General features: G+C 38.0%; 2 protein-coding genes across 3 annotated transcripts; one reads left to right on the plus strand and one right to left on the minus strand.

The window, feature by feature from the left end:
• Positions 1 to 1746: 1746 nt before the first annotated feature.
• On the plus strand, positions 1747 to 12203 carry dnajc3b (DnaJ (Hsp40) homolog, subfamily C, member 3b). The gene is made up of 11 exons (XM_028474597.1): positions 1747 to 2158; positions 5293 to 5403; positions 6496 to 6620; positions 6690 to 6764; positions 7369 to 7512; positions 7971 to 8272; positions 8345 to 8450; positions 8531 to 8651; positions 9471 to 9603; positions 9683 to 9831; positions 11445 to 12203. The coding sequence occupies exons 1-11, from the start codon at positions 2086 to 2088 to the stop codon at positions 11588 to 11590; spliced, it is 1485 nt and encodes a 494-aa protein (XP_028330398.1). The 5' UTR covers positions 1747 to 2085; the 3' UTR covers positions 11591 to 12203.
• Positions 11309 to 15820, minus strand: naa38 (N-alpha-acetyltransferase 38, NatC auxiliary subunit). Of its 2 annotated transcripts, none has more exons than XM_028474599.1 (3): positions 15696 to 15820; positions 14373 to 14562; positions 11309 to 12936 (listed from the first exon to the last, which is right to left on the minus strand). In XM_028474599.1, the coding sequence occupies exons 1-3, from the start codon at positions 15732 to 15734 to the stop codon at positions 12812 to 12814; spliced, it is 354 nt and encodes a 117-aa protein (XP_028330400.1). In that variant the 5' UTR covers positions 15735 to 15820; the 3' UTR covers positions 11309 to 12811. The 2 variants fall into 2 exon arrangements, with proteins under 2 accessions (XP_028330400.1, XP_028330399.1); XM_028474598.1 differs by having other exon boundaries at positions 14373 to 14565; positions 15696 to 15803.
• Between the last annotated feature and the right edge of the window lie 1532 nt (positions 15821 to 17352).

The raw sequence follows: 17352 nt of genomic DNA on the forward strand, positions 1-17352 counted from the left end.
ATGACAACAAAAATCCACAAAATGACTCTAAAAGAACACAAAACAACAACCAAAGTAAAGAAATTGAGCTAAAATATATAAAATGACAACAATCACACACCTAATGACTCCAAAAACACATAAAGCGACAACAAAAACACTTAAAAGGACTCCAAAAAATATAAAAAATGACAACAAATATACACAAAACGACTTTAAATCCCACTAAAGGACATCAGCAATATACTACACAACAACAGAAATACACAAAATGTCTCAGAAACAGCACAAAAGGACAAAAAATGTAAAAAAATAACATGAAAAAATAAAAAGTGAGCAAAAAAATTTTTTTTTCCTGTATTAATGCTCAGATTGGTTGTTATTTTAAATGCTGACATGAATATTGATTATGTGTCCCTGGAATAAATTACATTTCTGTGATAAAATATTAGCATAACCAGTTTTTTAAGATTCACATCACTCAAAAAAGTCCCTGATCGCATATAGAGTAGCGCCTCCAGGAATAAGGCATGTGGGTTTAAACCTCAAATTGAGCATTTTGTGAAAAACAATCAAATGCATCACATCAGTAAAAAATATTATAGTCTTTTATTTTGATAGAAATTCCATCATTTTCTTAAACTCAAGAAGGGAAGGTCAAGGATTCTGATGTTTGTGCCTGTTTTTTTTTTTTTTTTTTTTGGTTTTTTTTTTGTACAGTTTTGTAGTTTTACTTGTGAAGGGAGAAGATGAACAGGTTATTTGTATTATTGTGTTTTTGTCCTTTTTATATGAGTACAAACAATAAAACATTACATTTTGATTGTACAGTATTTTTGAATAAAGTGTTGACAGTTGTTTTGTTTTTTATTTATGCTTTGTCAAACATATTGATTCAAACTTCTATTATGAGAATTTTTAACTGTATTTAGTGGATAAATGTTTTGTTTTAATTTAGTGTCAGTAGAAATAATGATGTGATACAGGTGTTGCCGGGGTTACTCAACAAAAATCATAAAGTTACTCTAAAAACACACAAAACAACTAAAGTAAACAAATGGATGCAAAATATTAAAAAAAAAACATTCACATAATGATTCCAAAAGCACAAAGAAACAATCCAAAAAAAAAGAAAAACATGCAAAATGACAAACACAAAATGACTTTAAAAACGTACAAAAGGACATCAGACCAAAAACACACAAAGCAACAAAACAAAATACACATAATGAAAGGGAAAATACACACAATTGTGACAAAAATTCATAAAATGGCTAAAAAAAACAGAATAGCAGAAAAATAAACTAAACGACGACAGAAATACACAAAATGGCTTTAAAAACGTACAAAAGAACAACAAAAAGTCATAAAATGACTCCAAAAACACACAAAACAACCAACAAAATACATAGAATAACAGAAAAATACATAAGAAAACATTATCAGTTGGTGTCCATAGTAATGATGTTATACAGGCGTTGCCATGGTTACGCTAATAAATAGGCATCCGTTTTGCGTTCAGTTCTGATTCAACTTCTTTTTTAACAAACAAAATCATAATTTCATGGATTTTTTTTTTTTTTTAAGATATAAACATGTGACGAATGTTCTTTTATTCACTTTCGATGATGCGCTGTGGTGACGTCACTGACGTGTTTAATATCATTTTTGGGCGCAACGGCCGTGTTAAAATAGTTCGTCCAATCAGAGTGGCCCACGTACAGTGTCAAACGCAGAAAGCACCAATGTGGACCAATCAGAGAAATGTAGGCCGTGGTGGGCGGGACTACGAGGCTCGATAGAAAGCTAGCCCCTTCAGCTGTTTGCTAGTTCTCTACCCGGTGCAGTAATATTATTTATTGAATGTTTTTGTGCTGGTTTGGGTTAGTTTAACTAAACTGACTTTTATTTAGATTGTTTTTGGGAGTAAAAACGAGGAACTATTTTTTGTGACTGACCGCTTTTCCGCACGGAGCAGTGTCCGAGCGGGACCGACCGTCCGCTGTCTGTCGTAGCCGTAGCAGGTTTTCCGCAGTGACAGGGCGACTCGTAGCGATGACGTTGTTTTGTGTTTGAAAACAAGTTTTGTTTGAGAAAGAGTTTGAGATGGAGAGGTGTGTGAGAGGCCTGATGTGGTCCCTGTCCCTGCTCTGTGTGCTACTGGACCTGCAGCTGGACGGTAAGACCAGAACCAGTACACACACACACACACACACACAAACTGACAGAACCAGTACACACACTTACTGACAGAACCAGTACAGACACACACATACTGACAGAACCAGTACAGACACACACATACTGACAGAACCAGTACAGACACACACATACTGACAGAACCAGTACAGACACACACATACTGACAGAACCAGTACAGACACACACACACACACACACACAGACAGAACCAGTACAGACACACACACACAGACAGAACCAGTACAGACACACACACACAGACAGAACCAGTACAGACACACACACACTGACAGAACCAGTACAGACACACACACACTGACAGAACCAGTACAGACACGCACACACTGACAGAACCAGTAGACACACCCACACACACACACACTGACAGAACCAGTAGACACACACATACAGACAGAACCAGTACATACAGACAGAACCAGTACAGACACACACATACATACAGAACCAGTACAGACAGAACCTGTACAGACACACATACAGACAGAACCAGTACAGACACATTTACTGAGTCAGAACCAATACAGACACATAGCTAAAAAATATTATTCAAACAAATCTTTTTTGTAAATTTAAAATCTTTTTTTAATAAAATAAAATGTGCAGTAAAAATCAAACTTTTTGTAAATCTCCATCTAAAACACGTGGTTCATGGCTGTGATTGGCTGCTTGTTGTTATCGTCCGTCCATCCACTCATTTCAGCTGATTTAACCTCATGTTCTTCATTCTCTGCTTGTTGTATCAATAAAAGCTTAACCAACAGATTTCTAGCACTGCCAACTTTGGGCGTTTAGTCGACTAATTGGTCGATGCCGTTGTGGTCGACCAAGATTTTCATTGGTCGACCAGCGACGGAATCAGTATGAATAAGTGCTGGCTGCAAAAAAAAAAAAAATGTTGCGCTGTCAGTGACTGTTCTGATCAGAGCAGAGAGGGAACAAATTAAGACAGGCTTGAAGCACAAGCATCCACTATTGAATCATTTTTTTTTCTGCACAAGAACATGGATTAACCTTATATTTGATACGTGGATTATGTAAATAGATCCACTGCTGTCTCTGGGGCAGCGGAGCACACTGCACACCTGTGTTTGACGTGCGTTTGTTTCCCTGTGCGCTGGTCTGATGTTGACATTAACAGTTGTTTATTAATAAAAGCAGGCTTACCACTAAAAAAAATGTAAATATGTCATTTGTATGAGGAAAAAATATATAGAAATACCCAGTGACGTGCCGTGACCACTAAGGTTGGGTAGGCACGTTGCAAATCGAGACCACCAATGACAATTTCATATGTTTCTGCTGGCAAGTGTTAATTCAATTAAAATGAATTTTATTTGTATAATGGAATTTCTAACAGTCATCTCAATGCGCTTATCAAAATATAAAATTCATAATAAGAAAGAAAAAACCCAACAAGATCCACATGAAACAAGCGTTTAGCCATCTAACAAAATCAACATTGTAAAACACCATTAAAGAAACAAACAATTATTTAATTTAGCCTCCATACTCTCACAACAAAATATATCTCATGACATGGCAGCGCATCCATTGTTTGTGTTGGAAACACGGAGAAAATGACAACAACAACTCATAACAGCCTCAGTGAGGAGCATCCACGAAGTCAATCCTTCCTTTTGTACCATTCACTGTGAAAAGTATAAAACAATTTCTGTTACCTTTGCTGAAGCTCTGGTAACTCAGGTGTTGGTCTCTCATCTTTTAAAAGCTGTCGTTTTTTCCTCAAAAAATAAGTTTCTCTATCGTCTTGTGGTGGCAAAATTGATTAATTATGTATACTCATATATTTGCTTTTTGATCTCATTCAACTTAATACCCCAATTTGTAACTTTCCACGCCTGTCTGATGTATTTTCCTCCTCCTGCAAAGTCAGTGGACCCATACTCCCATGATACAGCTTCTCTAAAGGAATGTCAGTTGGCCTCAGTTTAATCTCGAAGGCCAGAGCACGTCCAAACCCACCCCAGACATCACATACACACACACACACACATCATATACACATACACACACACTCACTCACGCACCCACACACATCTAACTTTCACCCCGACATCGGAGGTGTCACCTCCGGCAGACTGACCTCCCCCCCCCCCCCGTCTCTTCTTTGTTGTCTGTGGAAGGGGGGAGGTGGGACAGTGGGGTATAAATGTGTGTGAAAGGAACTTTTGGGCCTTCTTCTTCTTCTTTGCGCCCTCTCCTTTGGCCAGAGGGGACCACTGCTTTGTCTATCCCGCTTTGTACCTTTTTATTTAGTTTAGATTAAATCATTTTTTTATTACTTCATCATCTCTCCTGACTGGTCTTCATCATTTATCACCACAGAGTGTGTTTTCAAGTCAAAGACGAGGTAACCGTAAATTTTACCGTAACAGTCTCTAGTGCTGTCATCCTGACTGTAGTGTTATCCCGCCCACTAGCTAGAGAACGTAGCAGCAGCCGTCACGTGATATCAATGTACTGTGAACTTACGTATAGCATTTAGCATAGCGCGGTTACGTCCAAAGGCAGCATAGAGAGCTGCCTTTTTACGTAAATGGTTGTCATCTTGGGGAACTGACTGCGCATGTGCAAACACGTAAAAATACGCTATGGGAACAGAGGCAGAGCTGCCGTGTGCTTTTGGGAGGGGGCGTGGCTTTCAAACACTTTCAAACTTATAGGTACTGTAGGCTATTGGAAATGGAAAAATAAATAATTTATAATTATATTATAATGAAAATCAATAATCTAAATATCAATTCACCCTTGGGTAGGCACTGCCTACCTTAACGGCACGTCACTGGAAATACCTAATGTCTGTTGGACCTGTAGGTTTCACCATTGCTTTGTCGGGTTCTGGTCAAAACTTGAATAAGGTTCATATCATAAATAGTCTGTGTTTAAAAGCAAATCAGCAACACAAAACACCAAAACAAAGTATTTGTCTCTGTTTTCCTTTCTCTCCTCGTCTTGGTCAACCAACTGTTTCTACAGCCCAAGAAAGGTTCTGGTATAAAAGTGACTGGATCCAGTTCAGTGTTGGGGTCCTGGTCTGGTTTCAGCTTCTCTGTGTCCCTGTTGTTGCAGGCGTCCTGGGAGCTACTCACGCTGAGATCGAGCACCACTTGGAGATGGGCCGTAAGCTGCTGGCAGCGGGCCAACTGGCCGAGGCCCTGTCCCACTATCACTCGGCTGTGGGTGAGGTTTCACTCTCATGTCCGTCCCATTGGTGGATGGATTTCTCTGCACACGCCCCCCACGGTGGTTCCTACACAGTAGAACGTTGTTCGTACAGTGGAGGGTTTAAATGTCTCTGTGGATCAGACACAGGCAGTGGGCACTGACGCCCAGAGTAAATACAGGAAGTAATGGAAAAATACACAGCACAACAACAAGAATACAGATGATTCCATAAACAAATTAGACTAGAACACAAAAATAATACAAGAAATACACAAACCACTCCACATTAAAAAATGACAGAAAACACGCATTACTCCGACAAAAATATTCTTAATGATTCTGAAAAAAAAAACACACAAATTGACAGAAGAATATGAACAAATACTCAAATGACTCCAAAATCACACTAAACGACAACAAAATACACAGAAAATGATAAAACACACACAAAACGACAGAAAAACACACAAACTGAGAGAAAAACACAAAAATTGACAGAATAATATGAACAAACTCAAATGTTTCCAAAAACACAACAAAACTACAACAAGAACACCTTAAATGACTCCATAAACACACAATATGCGAGAAAAACACACAAATTGACAGAATAATGCGAACAAATACTCAAATGACTCCAAAATCACACTAACCAAAAAATACACAAAATGATAAAACACACACAAAATGACAGAAGAAAACAAAAATCACAAAATGACAAACACTAACAGAGGGAAAACACAAATTGACAGAAGAATATGAACAAATACTCAAATGACTCCAAAAACACACAAAATGACAAAAAGAAACTCAAAATGACAGAATAATATGAACAAATGCTTTAATGACTCAGAAAAACACACAAAACTACAACAAAAACACACAAAATGAGAGAAACTCACAAAATAAAGAACAAAAAATATTCAAATGACTCCAAAAAACACATGAACCTTGTGTTCTCTCCTGTATTGAAGCTCTGATTGGTCGTTATTCTAAATCCTGACATGAATGTTGATGATGTGGCCCTTGGATCAATCACATGTTGTGGCCCCTGCTGTGATGACAGTAACCATGGATACTAGTATTAAGTGTGCTTCCTGTTCCCAGACGGAGACTCTAAGAACTATCTGACCTTCTATAAACGAGCTGCTGTGTTTCTGGCCATGGGACGATCTAAGTCTGCTCTGCCTGATCTGAGCCGAGCCATCCAACTCAAACCCGACTTCCTGGCTGTAAGTTCACCAGATCATTGCAGAACTCCCTGCCATCGCATCTGAAACGCATCGTGTGTGTGTGTCCAGGCTCGTCTGCAGAGAGGAAACATCCTGCTGAAACAAGGCCTCACGCAGGAGGCAAGGGACGACTTCCAGGCTGTGGTAGGTTCTCTGATCGTGTGTGTGTTGCAGGGTATGAAATTAGGAAAATATTGTGGGGGGCATTTTTAAAAATGATTGGGGGTCATGGAAAAAAAAAATGTAGTTACAGCTTGGATACTTTTACATATTAAAAAAAGAAGCTACAATAGCTGCTGACTCAGCTGTTCTTCATGGGCTGATATTTTATGGAATATATTTGTGTATTTCAGTCACTATTAGTGTTATTGTATGCAATTCATTTATTTCCTCATTTATTATGAAATTATTTTCTTAAAAAAATAATAATCACAATAGTTACATTACTGTCTAATGAGACCAGCTTTGTCTGTGAATACATAAAATATAATTAAAAAATATTGTGTTTCACAAGTTAGGACGGATGAATAGCGACGTTAGCTTAATGCTAAACATTTATATCACACGATGTGTGACGAGTTAGATTTTATTCTTCCATAAAAGTGGTAAATCTTAGCATAAGTAAATCAGTGGCCCTTTGTGGTTTGATGACAGTAAGCTGTGTAGTTTTTACTTCATCTATTACTTTAATGAAGTCGTTAGCGTTAGCTTTTAGCCGACACTGGTTAATAGGACTGTGTGCTTGCAGCTACAGCGCTCCCCGGACCACGAGGAGGCCCGGGAGCAGCTGGTGCGAGCGACGGAGCTTGAGGAGCTGCAGGAGGAAGCTCACGCCACCTACCACCGGGGGGACTACAGCACCACCGTCAACGTGCTGGAGAGAGTCATTGAGGCAGGTGTCGCCATGGCAACAGTAGTCTGAAAACATCCCAGCATCTTATGTTAAGGTTTCATTTATTCAGGCAATTCACTTTGATCTCCTGTCAATGTTTCGACTGACAACTGCTGGTCGCTTTGATGTTTCCTTGACTTCCGTGTAACAATTCCAGCAAGATTATTTTTGTCCTCTGACGAAGACTGGCAGTTGCCAGTCGAAAAACATGTTTGGAGATCAAAGTGGATTTCCTGGGGAACAGTTCTCTGAATAAATGAAAGCTTCACAATGTTTTATAATCTTGGGGTCGGGACCCTATGTGGGGTCGCCTGAAATGTCTAGTAATTGATAAAAAAATGAAAAAAACACAGGTAAAAATTGATTAAAATTATCTTTTACATTTATTTTTATCACACACAATAAATATTAACTAACTGTATTCGATACTCAAGCTAACACTCCAGCTTCTATTCCAGATCTCTCCCTGGGACCCAGAGTCCCGTGAGCTGCGTGCGGACTGCTACATCCGTATGGGGGACCCCCGCAAAGCCATCCAGGACCTGACCCCCACCACGCGGCTACGCAACGACAACCGCGCCGCCTTCCTGAAGCTGGGCCGGCTGCACTACGACCTGGGGGAGCACCACGAGTCCCTCAGCCACGTCAGGGAGTGTCTGAGACTGGACCAGGATGACAAAGAGTGTTTCAGCCTCTACAAGCAGGTGAAAAAGCTCAGCAAACAGCTGGACTCAGCAGAGGAGCTCATCCAGGAGGAGAGGTTGGTCAGAACCGACTGCTGCGAGTTCCTCACGCCTTTACTGGAGCTTATACTGTATGTGCTCGTCTGCAGATACCAGGACGCCATCGATAAGTACGAGTCGGCGACAAAGACGGAGCCCAGCGTCCAGTTCTACACCAACCTGGCAACCGAGCGCATCTGCTTCTGTCTCGTCAAGGTGAGAAAATAAAAAACACTTTAGGTTTGTGAGATGTGGAAATTTTCACCCGTGAACGTCATTTGCTTTTGTGATCAAAGCTGAAAAGAGTGGTCGAGGCCATTGACACGTGTTCAGAGGCTCATCAGAGAGATCCACACAACGCCAACATCCTCAGAGACCGCGCCGAAGCCTACATCCTCAACCAGGACTACGAGAAAGGTAACGGAGAACCTCAGTAATCCTCACGATTTTTTTTTTATACCAAATTTGTGTCATTTAGAGGCTTTTTGTGGAATTTGGAATAAAAAATGACTACATTCATGTGTTTGTCATTCAAGCTCCTAAAAATATTGTAGAGTTGATGAATTTGAGTTATGTAACAACTGGATTATTTGGTCATTTATGCAATGATTTATGGTTTTTCGTTTGGTGTAATTTTTCATTTCTCCTGCAGGGTGAATTGGATGATCACATGATTGATGATGTCATACGGCCCCACTGCCTGTAAACATCCCATAGTTTCGTATTATAGTGAAGCTTTCAGCCTGATTTTTAGATAATTTTCAGATTTTTCAGTCAAAAGCCAATTTGTGCTGCTTTTAGTTGCTCTAAAAAAAATCAGGAAAAGTCAAAGATAATATTTTAATGTGGCCCTAATACGTCGTCGTATTAACGCATCTAAACTTGGGCCCTGGTGATTTCAACCAGTAAACCTTCTAATAGGTTATGGTTTCTTTTATTCAGACAACCGTTTGTCAGGAAATTCACTTTGATCTCCTGACATGTTTCAACTGTCAACTGCCAGTCTTCTTCAGAGGCGTCCGCTGATCGCTTTGATGTTAAAAGATGAGACAATTTTTGCATTCCTTGTATTGTAGAAGGTAAATGTGCTTCTTCCTCTGAGCCCGAAGGAACACATCGGCCAATAGTCCCACGTTTTGGTTAGCGTAGCATGTAGACTGACATAAGCTAGATCCATAGTTTGAAACATTGTCGGATGTGCATTCGAGCTTTATACATCTTTTTGTTTCACTTCAGCTGTGGAGGACTACCAGGAAGCTCGGGAATTCAACAGTGACAGCATCGAGATCAAAGAAGGGCTGGAGCGAGCTCAGAAGCTCCTGAAAATCTCCCGTAAACGAGATTACTACAAGATCCTGGGCGTGAGCAGGTAGACCTCCACATATCATATATATATATATATATCTGTAACAATCCTCTCTCTAACTCAGAGCAATGTTTCTCTCCAGGGTGGCCAACAAACAGGAAATCATCAAGGCGTACAGGAAGCTGGCCCAACAGTGGCACCCTGACAACTTCCAGGTCGAGTCAGAGAAGAAGGAGGCGGAGAAAAAGTTCATTGAGATTGCGTCGGCGAAGGAGGTTCTAACAAACCCAGGTGTGGAGATGTGATCATTACTCAACAGTCGCAGACAGGAAGTGATTTAGCAACGTTTAAAATGTATAAGAATGATAGAGATCACTTTATTTTGTTCAATTCTTTTCTTTATGGAGGCAGTTTTGTCTTTATTCAATCAAACAAAAAATCAATTCAATGCCACTTTTGGGGCCTAATTTGTTTTGCGTTCAAACACTTTTTTTTTTTTTTTTATCATAATATGGCCCAGATATAAAAAGTGTTAAAAATGCTATTATTGGGTCTCAAATATTTGTTAGCACTTGAACAATTTTTTTTTTTTTTTTTTTTGATTGAAGTGAATTTTTTTTTTGATTAAATAATAAACACAAATCTACCCCCATATATTGTTTTGATTTGACGTCCTTAATTAATTTTTAAGGCTTTTCGTGTAAAATATGTATCAGTGTGAAAATGGGAAAATTTAACTATCGGGTTAAATTGTCATTTCAACAAATTTTCAGGACATACCACGCACTTCGGTCTAAACAAAATTCAGAATTTTTAAAAATTGTTCCTTCATTTTTCAGTAGTTTGATCGGATGAACTCTTTTTGGGGATAAGGCCAATTTAGTGAAGGGGGGGTACTGTATATGTCGATTTTCGCACAAAATCCTATTTTTTTCTTCTATTTTCAGCTTCATATATCTCAGGAACCTGAAATATGAATCTGAAAACTTGGTGTGTGTATATATATATATATATATATATATATGGATTTTATAAAGAATTTTCAATATTTGTGAGCCCTAAATTTGGGGTCAAAATAAAAAAAGTTGCATAAAGAAAAATTTGTAAATTTTTCACCCAAGAACCAATGCATACTGTATAAGTGACTGAACATTAGTGATGTGAACAGTCTTTGTTCATAGCTCAAAGCTGATCAAATTACAGGGAGCTGAGGCATATGTAACGTTGTTTACTGAAGGCCCAAAAAATGTTGCAGACCCAAACCCTGACAAAGATTTTTCCAATTTTGAGGGATCACCATGTCCACTGGATAGGATGTATAGCATATATATATATATATTCAGAGAGTAGCTGGAGCTGTATTACTATCCCAAATTTCAGTTTCCTATATGATGTAGATTCTGAGATATTGGAAGCTGAAAATGGAGGAGAAATAAACCCCTTAATGGCCGTGACGTAGCTGGAGGTAAAAACAGGAAACGCCGCTAGCTAAAGACAGTGGAGGCTAGTAATGTTACAGATTTAGAATGTCGTCTTGTTGTGTTTGCATGCCAGAATATGAGGAATAACGTTAGTGGACGTAAAATAAAGTTTTATATGATTCCAGCGGATACTCGTGCTCAGAAAAACTAAGACAATTGTGGTTTTTCCTCCAGGCTAAGCCCCGCCCAACACAATGTCACAATGTTTACAAACAATCAAAGGGTCTATAAGGACTTGCAAAAGTCAAAACATATCCCCCTCAATAAATTGATCATATCAAACTAAATATGTACACTATACCAATTTAATAATTAGTAAAAAAAAAAAAATGTACATTTTTTGAGACCAAAGTGCGTGGGCCATAACCTTAAACTGTCCTAACGCTTGGTTTTGTTTTTGTCTTATTTCTTTTCTTTTTGTAGAACTGAGGGAGAAGTTTGATGCAGGCGAGGATCCCCTGGATCCTGAGAATCAGCAGGGTGGTGGTGGTGGACACCAAGGCTGGCCTTTCCACTTTGACCCCTTCGGTTCCGGCGGCAGCTTCCACTTCAAGTTTGAGCACAACTAAAGAAAACTTTATTAGACTGTACGGACACGCTGTGCCACGGCCTTTGTTTTCTGGAGGTTTGGGTACGTAGACGTCTTCTTCAGAAGGTGGACACGCTGACCTCTTTTTAAAGAAATCTGGACTTCTTACAAACAAAGGAGCTTCGTGTGGGTTTGGTTGATTTGAGACGCTTTGGTTTTTACCCTTTTCTTTTTCGTGCCATTCTTTGAACGTTCCCTCTTTTTTAAAGTGGAGGCTCATATTTCCACTCGTTCCACGGTTTGGGCTCCTTACGGTGACGGCATGACTTGAAAGATGTGAAAGATCATCCTGTGGATCCTTGAACAGGCTTTGGCGTTTTCTTAACATTTTGCACATGATGGCATTAGTTTAGCCCCTCCTCTTTACTGATATGAGCCAATCAGAAATGACCGCCTCATTTAAGTTAGCCATCAGTTATTAATGGGATCATCATCTGTGACATCAATCACGTGATTTCAAGATGGCGGAACACAGGCTCTAAAACGGTAAAGTGCTCCCATTTTTAAGAGTTATTAAAATGAATATGGTGCAAAATAATTTTGTTAGACACATATCTAATAAATACATTTTAAAAGTTTTAAGCCACATTTGTTCAAAACAGTAGAAAATAATTTGCTTAATTTTAATACAAAATATTCAAAGTTTTAGCACTTTAGTTTTGAAACACTCCTGAAACGTTACTGCAGAACCTCTCCTCCTTTACACATGAACACATCTGAAGCTCCGACTCATGAAGTATCACTTCTTTGATATTTTTGGATAATATTTATCCACAGGGTCAATCCACGACTAAAATGTCACCAAAAAAACAAAACAAGGTTATGGTTTGTGAATGGGGGCTTTTTTTATTTTTCTACAAGTCTTATTTTGAAAAGATGCCTTTTTTGTTTTGATTTTTCTTCAGGTTGGATTAATTTATTTTTGTCTAGACTGGCTTCTACTGCGACCCAAATGTAAGTGGCTGGGCATTTTTCTTAATTTAAATGTGGGTGGGGCTTTGGTTTTTTTTGTTGCCAAACTGAAAACAGCTGACGTGATCAACGACCGACGACATTAAAATGTTCAAACAAACCAGGTTGTGTTTGTTATTTTTTCAAACCCTGAAATGCACAAAACTACAAATCCTCCCAAAAGTTGTTCCTGTAAATCCAGCTCCGCCCCACTCCAGTCCATCATGTGTCCAAATGAGTCTGTCCTCTGTCAGTGATTGGCTCCAAAACCCTGTTCTTCATCCAGACTCTCCGCCTCCACCTCGATGGACACCACATGGTGACCGGGGATCATGGCCAGGCCCAGGACGCGGGGCTCGCCCTGAGAAAACGTGTCTGAGACGAGACGAGTGGAGGTAAGAGACCATCAAACACTTCATTTACTCAACGTTAAACCACTATTTGCATTTCCTGAAGAAAATGCAAGTGAGGATGCAGGTGCTGGCCTGCGTCACACTGCATTAGCTAGCATTAAAATGAATTGGCATGAACTAGCATTAGCGCTAATGTTAGCATGAGCAACCATTGTCAGGGCCCGATCCTTTCAATGCATGCGCGAAACGAGTCTACATCCTTCCGGCCTATTTTACAACAGTCGGTGTACAATTTAAAAGGTTGAAACTCTGCTGATTAAAAATAAAGATTTCCCAAATTATTGGAAAATTATGTTTTGAGTGAATTCCGATTTTTAACAATTAAACACCACAAAAACTGTTACATATTTACATGAGTACTATTAAAATATTCAACAAACATTGTACGATCGGTTTACATTTAAATATCACGTAGCCTACACACGTGTGTTGAGAGGATCAGAAAGAATCAGGCCTGTGAAAGGATTGGCCACTGACACTTGGCATTAGCTAGCGTTAACATTAACATAAATTAGCATTAGCCAGTGTTAGCATTAATTACAATTAACATTAGCCAAGCAATAGCATTAATCTAGCAATAGCTTAGTTCAAGTTTAAAAAGCTGACATTTCCAATAGAAGAAAATAGGAACAAAAAATTGCACGCACAACTCAAAGTTTAAAAGCGCACAAGCTTAAATCTCAGGAATTTTCTGAATGTTTTATTTGGCTTATTTTTCAAAATCAAACAAACGGGGTAGGTGTTAATGCAGGACAGGAGAACAAAATACTATGATGAAACATAACTGGAGTTTTTGCATTTCCTGAAGAAAATGCAAGTGAGAATACCAGTTGCTGACCTAGCTTAGCATTAACATAGCCTTTGCTAGCTTTAACATTAACCTTGTGTTAGCATTAGCCAAGCATTAATTTAACAATAGCATTAACACGAAACATTAGCAATAATGCTAATCTAGCAACAGCATTAGCATTGATTTAGCATTAGCATTTCCTTACAAATACCATTATCCTAGCATTAGCACAAACCTAACATTAGCCTAGCATTAGTTTGACAGTAGTAATAAGTTTTAAAAAGGTGTAAATGGGTTGAATGTATTAGCTGAACATGTTGAATGGTTTGTAATTTGTTTGCAAAGATTTGAAGGTAAACCTGGAGCAGCTCTGCTCTAAAAATGGGATTGGAGCTGAAAAGTCAATGCAGTTTCACAAAAAACTCAAAGTTTAAAAGTACAAGCATAAAATCTCAGTAATTTTCTGATTTTTTTTTTTACGGCTTATTTGTCAAAATCGGACAAACGGTGTAGGAGGAGTTAACGACCACCGACAGAAAAAAAAAAAATGGATTCAAAAATACAAAAACATCAACAGGAAGTGACATCAGACACTATTCTTCTTCTACCTGTGGATTTGAGGAACTCCTGAGCCGAGCCCAGGATGACGTTGCAGTCTCGGTCCGTGCAGAGGAAAAGCCCCACTAGGGTACGTCCGTCCGTCATACGGATCCTCATGTTCTTGTTGAGGAGGCTCTCCAGCTTCTGTCTGGCCTCTGATGAAGAAGAGGAGGAGGAGGAGAGCTCAGAGTGCTGCTGCTGCTGGAAAGAAAAAACATGTTAGCTTAGCACAAAATCCAGGTTTGATCTCACCACTGAAGGTTTTTTATGCACACGTGACAGTCAGATTTGTCGCATTTTAGAAGGAATAATAATGCTTTGCTATTTTATGGTGTTACGAGTAAACTGGTGCCTAATTTATCCAGTACCCTGGAAGGGTGTAAGAAAAAAATTAGTCTGAGATAAATTGCGATATTTCACCAATCTAAAAAAATGTCCATTTAATTTCGCTAACACATGCATAACACGTAAACGCCCAGTCACTCGGTCAGTTAGTTACAGTGACTTTTTCTCGCAAGTTAAAAAAAAAATGAAATTAACTGTATTTCATACCATTTTGTACTTGTAAAGGTGAAATTTATAATTATTGATCTCACGATATATATTGTATTGTTCATGGCAATGCACACCCCTCGTACCCAGCGTTCTACTCAATTAAGACTCAGACATTTTTGTTAATTTTATAAACAGTGTAGCGCTAATAATGCATTTTTATTTATTTTTTTACTTTTCTCATTTAGTTTGGATTTTTCACAACTGAAGTCATAAATATTGTATTTATGGTTAGCATTGGGCTAATAACATACTTCTACTTTTTAAGTTGAAAAAATATTGCTTTCTAGCTTTACGCTTGTATTTCAAAGTTCATTATTTTGTTTCATTTTTGTATCAGGATGGGGTTTTTTAAGTGTGGAAAAAACCTTGGAGGATATTTCCGTGTTAAAAGCGAACAATATTCGTCTGTATGGAATAAAACATAACGGTTACTATGGCAACGGAAACCGGAAGTAAGTCATCGGTTAAAATAGTCACCAGTTGAATCAGTACACATGCAAGCTATTCACATTGCAGTGACTTTACGTTGGACGTTTTTTTCTTAATGTTTCAATGCAACGCCAGCACAACTGTGAGCTATATTATTCTATTTAATGTAATTGAATTTAATGAGTTTACGACGTTTAATTCAAGCCTCGTGCTAATTCGTTAGCCATCGGCTAACATCAGCAACCTCGGAACTCGTTCGAATTAATTCGATTAATATTTAATAGTGACAAGCTTGAACCTCGGACTTAAAATAAAAGCAGTAAATTTACACAACATTGAGCACTTACATGAGACGAAGGACCGTTTTCCTCAATCATTGTTGCCATAACCTCCCAACACTGCTACCTTTTATTCGCCTGCATTTGAGTACGGAACAGTTTCACTGACGGACCAGCTGAGCTGGGAACTGTAGTTCCTACCCCGAAATGTAAAAAATCCCCATATGTGCTGTGAATAATGTGTAATATTTAAGTTTAGAATATTATTCATTTGAAAATTTGAACTGTAAATTATTGGTAACTTTAAGAGTCAAGATTTGGTTCTTTTTTTCTATTTGCTCATATTTGTGCCACGTCTTTAGTGTTTTTTTTTTTTTTCTTCTTTCAGTCTTTCATACTGTCTAATTTCCCTCACAGGGATTAATACAGACATAATTATTTTCTTAATTTATCATTTTACAGTCTATCTTTGGATAAACAGATCTTCTCACTAAAAGCATAATTAAAGCTAAACAATCGGGTATTTGTTTTTAATCTTTGCCCAAACATGAGATTAAACAATTCAATTTAGACTGAAGAAAAGAGTTTATATACATTGCTTCAAAAATACAAAAAGATTATTTTTTTCTTTTTTCTATAATAATAACAAGAACAATCATAACCATTAATGGGGTGTCAATTGTAAAGTTGTGCATGTTAAAATAAACAGCTTTTTTTTTTTTTTTTTTTACAACATTTAGCAACAAACCACAGTTAAAAAAACCGTGATTTTTTTTTTTTTTTTTAATGTTTCTTTTGACCAGATTTACAGCAACATTTGTGAAATACTAGTGACACTTTTTTCCACAATGGTAGTAGTATAGACTATAGAGTGGAACAAGAATTAAAATAAAATAAATGTAAATATAGACAGAAGATTAGTTACAGATTTTTAATATTTAATTAAGAATTCGATTTTAAATTGATATAAAAAAATTAACTGGGGTGTAATTTGGCACCCCTCCAGCAGGCGGCCGCCTGTGTTGCCTATCAAGAACGCCGGCCCTTGTTTCTTCACTAGTACTACTGACACTTTTTTCTTTACTAGTGGTAGTAGTAGTGACACTTTCCATTAAATAGTATTTCTAGTGACACTTTTTGCATGACACTTTTTTCCACTAGCAGTACTAGTGACAGTTTTTGTCACTTGCACTACTAGTAGTACTTGTACTACTAGTAGTACTAGTACTACTAGTAGTACTAGTACTACTAATGACACTTTTTGCTTCACTAGTACTTCTAGATACACTTTTTCATCACGAGTACTACTAGTGACACTTTTTGTCCCTATTACTACTTAGTGACACTTTTTTCCACTAGCAGTACTAGTGACACTTTTTGTCACTAGTACTACTAGTAACACTTTTTGTCACTAGTACTACTAGTAACATTTTTTGTCACTAGTACTACTCGTAACACTTTTTGCTTCACTAGTACTACTTAGTAACACTTCTTGTCACTAGTACTACTTAGTAACACTTCTTGTCACTAGTACTACTAGTAACACTTTTTGTCACTAATACTACTTAGTAACACTTTTTGTCACTAGTACTACTTAGGAACACTTTTTGTCACTAGTACTACTTAGTAGCACTTTTTGCTTCACTAGTACTGCTAGTTACACTTTTTGCTTCACTAGTACTACTTAGTAACACTTCTTGTCACTAGTACTACTTAGTAACACTTT

The sequence above is a fragment of the Gouania willdenowi genome, chromosome 18, assembly GCF_900634775.1.
Source record: "Gouania willdenowi chromosome 18, fGouWil2.1, whole genome shotgun sequence".
Lineage (NCBI taxonomy): Eukaryota > Metazoa > Chordata > Actinopteri > Blenniiformes > Gobiesocidae > Gouania > Gouania willdenowi.